Source organism: Megalobrama amblycephala, linkage group LG3, assembly GCF_018812025.1.
Source record: "Megalobrama amblycephala isolate DHTTF-2021 linkage group LG3, ASM1881202v1, whole genome shotgun sequence".
Taxonomy (NCBI): Eukaryota; Metazoa; Chordata; class Actinopteri; order Cypriniformes; family Xenocyprididae; genus Megalobrama; species Megalobrama amblycephala.
In genome coordinates, this window is record NC_063046.1 from 1,912,145 (window position 1) to 1,916,978 (window position 4,834).

Consider the following 4,834-nt stretch of genomic DNA (forward strand, 5'->3'; position numbering starts at 1 on the left):
ATCTGTCCGGCCTGCAGCCCCCCCCCCATTTCTGGAGAGGAAATCGGCCACAGCCATCTGAACACCCGGCCTGTGGACCACCTTGAACTTAAAAGGCTGTAATGCCAGATACCAACGAGTGATCCGCGCATTGGTATCCTTTATGCGGTGGAGCCACTGCAGGGGAGCGTGGTCCGACCAGAGAGTGAATTCCCATCCCAGGAGATAATAGCGGAGGGTGAGGACAGTCCACCTAATAGCCAAACACTCTTTCTCAACGGTGCTGTACTTAGCTTCCCTCTTTGAGAGCTTACGGCTAATGTACAGCACCGGCCGTTCCTCCCCCTCTATCTCCTGGGACAGGACAGCACCCAGCCCTCTGTCCGACTCGTCAGTCTGCAACAGAAAACGGAGAGAAAAATCAGGAGAGTGAAGCAATGGCCCGCCACATAGAGCAGCCTTCACCTGGGTAAAGGCCTGCTGGCACATCTCCGTCCACTGGACCGTATCTGGCGCATCCTTTTTAGTTAGATCAGTCACCGAGCTGGTGAGGGCCGAATAATTAGGAACAAACCTCCTATAATATCCCGCCAGCCTGAGGAACTGTCTAACCTCCTTTTTGGTCTTGGGGCGCGGACAGGTCGCAATCGCTGCTGTCTTATCAATTTGGGGACGCACCTGTCCATGCCCCAAGTGGAAGCCCAGATACCTTACTTCCACATGCCCAATCGCACACTTCTTCGGGTTGGCCGTGAGCCCGGCCCCCCTCAGCGTTCTCAGGACGGCCCTCAAATGCTGCATATGCCGCTGCCAGTCATTACTGAAGATAATAATATCATCCAGATAGGCAGCAGCATATGCACCATGGGGCCGCAAAATTTTATCCATGAGACCCTGAAAGGTAGCCGGTGCCCCAGACAGCCCGAACGGAAGGGTAACGAATTGGTGCAATCCAAACGGCGTCGTGAAAGCTGTCTTTTCTTTGGATAATGGCGACAAGGGGATCTGCCAATACCCTTTCGTTAAGTCCAGTGTCGAATAAAATCGAGCCGTACCTAGCCGGTCAAGCAACTCGTCCACCCGAGGCATTGGATACGCGTCGAATTTCGACACTGTGTTCACCTTGCGGTAGTCCACACAGAACCGAACTGAGCCGTCCGTCTTGGGAACCAAAACTATCGGGCTTGCCCAGTTACTGCTGGACTCTTCTATTACTCCCATTTCAAGCATAGCCCCTAATTCTGCCTGAACTACGTTTTTCTTGTGTTCAGGCAATCTATACGGCCGGCTGCGAACCACCACGCCCGGCTCTGTCTCGATGTGGTGCTGAATGAGGTTTGTACGGCCCGGTAGGGGAGAAAACACGTCGGCAAATTCTGCTTGTAACTTAGATAAATCAGTGAGCTGTGAGGGCGAGAGGTGATCTCCCCCGGGGGCCAGAGCGAGGGACTGTTTTTTGATATTCGCCTCTGGCCCGAGATCATCCTCTCCGCTAATCACCGTCGCCAGCATCACTGATTCCGCCTCATTCCATTTTTTAAGGAGATTGAGGTGGTAAATCTGACGTGCTCCCCTCCTATCGGAACGCACAACCTCATAATCGAGCTCGCCCAGTTGCCGTGTAACCACAAATGGTCCTTGCCACTTTGCAAGTAATTTCGAGCTTGAAGTGGGAAGCAATACAAGTACTTTATCTCCCGGTGAAAATTTGCGTAAGTTAGTTCCTCTGTCATACAGCTGGCTCTGTCTGTGCTGGGCTTGTAACAAATTCTCCATAGACAGCCGCCCCAACGTGTGGAGTTTTGTTCTCAAGTCCAGCACATACTGAATTTCATTTTTGGCCTGAGATGGTCCGTCCTCCCAAGTCTCTCTTAGGACGTCTAATACCCCGCGGGGCTGGTGTCCAAAAAGAAGCTCGAAGGGGGAAAACCCCGTGGAGGCTTGCGGGACTTCTCGCACTGCAAATAACAGAGGTTCCAACCACTTATCCCAATTTTTGGCGTCCTCCCAAGAGGCATCCAAGCATAAGCACCCCAATAATTTATTAAATGCAGGCCAATTCGTACCCAAAATTATCGGATGCCGGAGGTGTGGATTAACTGCCACCTCCACACTATGCTTTTGACCCCTAAATTGAATAATGACGGGCACTAACGGATATCTCACCACATCCCTGTGCACACACCTCACCTTAACCAAGCGGCTTGCATCCAATGCCCCGGACAAAATCAGGCTTTGATGTACAGAGGTTTGGTTACATCCTGAGTCCACCAAAGCCTGATAGGTACCCCCCTTGATACTCACAGGTATTTGGTACCCGCCAGCTTGACCGGGGGCAGCCTGCGGGTCGTCCGGGACCCGGATCAACGTCCCAACCTCCATCACTGTACACCTGTCCACAAAGTGCTCCGGGTCCCCGCAACGCCAACAGGCCGGCCCAGACCTGCCTGCCGCTCTTGTGGCAGAGAGCGGGTTAAATGGTTGACGCGGAGAGAGGGGAGAAGCAGGAGCGGAGTCCAGCCCGGCAGCAGGGAGTCCTGCCCCCCTGGGCGGGGCTCTCGGTCCATAGTACGGGCTCTGTTCAGTTCCACCCCGCCGACCCCTTGGCACGCCACCATGTGGTCCTCCGCCAGTTGGATGGCTGAGTCCAGCGACGTGGGGCGGTGGCACTGGACCCACTCGGCGGTCTTCTTTGGGAGCCGAGTGATGAACTGCTCCAGTACTACGCGATCGATAACCAGGTCCATGTCGCTTCCCTCAGCCAGTAGCCATTTGCGGCACGTTGGGCCTGTTGGGCCATCTCGAAGGGCCGGCCGGACTCGCCCAGGTCCAGGGAGCGGAAGCGCTGACGATGCTGCTCTGGGGTCCGGCCGACCCGCTGGACGATGGCCTGCCGAAGGTCCTCGAAGACCAGGAGGTTCTCTACTGGCAGCTGCTGCGCCGCCACCTGCGACTCCCCCAAGAGGAGCGGGACCAACCTCATGGACCACTGGTCCCGCGGCCAGCCACTCGCCTCGGTTGACCGCTCAAAAAGATCGAGGAAGGCCTTGGGGTCGTCGTATGGCCCCATTTTGTTCAGTGGCAGGTGGGTAGGCGCAGCCGGCTGCGCGATGGTCTCCTGGTGAACCTCCCGGTCAATCCAGCTCTGGAACCTCTCGCGGTCCTCCTGCTGGGCCTGCACGATGGCTTGGAACAGCTGTTCTTGGTCGGTCCGCAGGTCCAGCAGGGCCTGGTGTTGCTCCTGATGCAGGACCGCGAGGGATGCGATGACTTCCGCAAATGGGGTGGAGGACGAAGATTGCATGGCAACGGCCACCCAGCTTCCTTCCCGGGTTTCGGCACCAGTGTAGTAATGATAATGTTCTTAGGTGTAGGAAGGAAGGGGACAGGGTCGGCGTTCAACTGCTGACTGAGCTTTATTTCAGTAAACACAAACGTCAAACAAAAACTGTGCAACGCACAACAGCAAAACAAAATAATCCACAAAGGGCTTCACTCCAGTCACGGCATATACAATCCACAATGGGCTTCACTCCAGCAGTGTTGTCGTACACCAGCGGCTCAGTCAACAGTTCCCCTCTCTCTCACCGACTCCTGCTTCTCGCGGCGTTTTAACCTGTCTCCGCGCCAATTACTGAAATGAGAAACATACAAACATACACATATCTTACATTTAACCCGCTCACTCACCAAAGATCTCCCGATGCTCTCTCCCGCTGCAGACCTCGCTGAACCACGCCCCCCTCGCCACAACGACAATGTTTTTTCCCACCTACTTTTCGTTTTTCCGTTTTCGTTAACGATTATAACCTTACTCACCTTTCCGCCAACGTTAAGTCGTCTCACCCGACAACCGCGACAATCTCCTTCTAGTGCCACTCATGCAGACTCAGCTCAGGTACCGGTCGCGTGCAGCGCTGCAGCCATGTAAACAGAGTTTGCCCTTCCCCTACTGACTTTCACTTTCGGACTGGTGCCCGAATATGGAAGTGAATGAGGCTTTGTGATTTTTTTTTTTTTTTTTTTTTTAAATCTAGGCCTACGTGAAATTCTGCATCCATTGTACGATTTTTTATTTATTTTTTTCCACCACGGAAGGGCAACGTGAGTCGAGAAGGGCATATGGGCAGTTGCCCTGGCAACCTGAGCAACCCCCCTGTGCACGTCCCTGGTGCAGAGTGATGGCCATCAGCCTGCATGTCAACAGCTTCGTTCGGTCCTTTGTGTTTAAATGGAAGACTTCACACTGAGGGTCTGTGGCCTGTTTGCAACCATCCACATGCCCTACAGTTAGGGGTGAATGTTGTGGGACACTTGTTGTTTTTGCTCACTTTTTAAGATAAATCAAATTGCTGATGCACTGTACCAGGGCCATTGCTGATGGGGCGAAAGATGGTGACAATTCTGAAAAGTTTTTAAATGTTTAAATATATTGATTGAATAAAAATATATTTTTTAAATTTACTCTGTTTGGTTTGCCTTTTGATTTGTAATGTTATGCTGTAGTATAGTACTATTGTGATATTACTAACTATGGTATTATATACTATACTAACTTACCCAGCTAACAAAATTACGTAACTGTTGCGTAATTGCAACGTAATCTGGTGACCAAAGTTTCGTCATGGCAACCGGAAAAGTGAAAGGTGCCTATACGTCGCCACAACATAACTTTGTGACGTTGCCAGTTAGTAACTGCAACGTCATGGCAACGTTGTGTATCAATAGTTGTGTGTTGGTAATCAGTTGGTAATTTTTATATTTATTTATTTATTTTTCTATGGGTGGACATGCAGTAGTTTAACCTAATTTATGTCCTCATTTGCCCAGACTAATTTAAAGGCTATTTCTAACA

At 51.9% G+C, this 4,834-nt stretch overlaps 1 protein-coding gene across 1 annotated transcript; it reads right to left on the reverse strand.

Annotated features, from left to right (window-relative positions):
* Positions 1–326: 326 nt before the first annotated feature.
* LOC125263947 lies at positions 327–2,361 on the reverse strand. Its single transcript, XM_048183147.1, has 2 exons — positions 899–2,361; positions 327–375 (listed from the first exon to the last, which is right to left on the reverse strand). The coding sequence occupies exons 1-2, from the start codon at positions 2,359–2,361 to the stop codon at positions 327–329; spliced, it is 1,512 nt and encodes a 503-aa protein (XP_048039104.1).
* Positions 2,362–4,834: the final 2,473 nt, after the last annotated feature.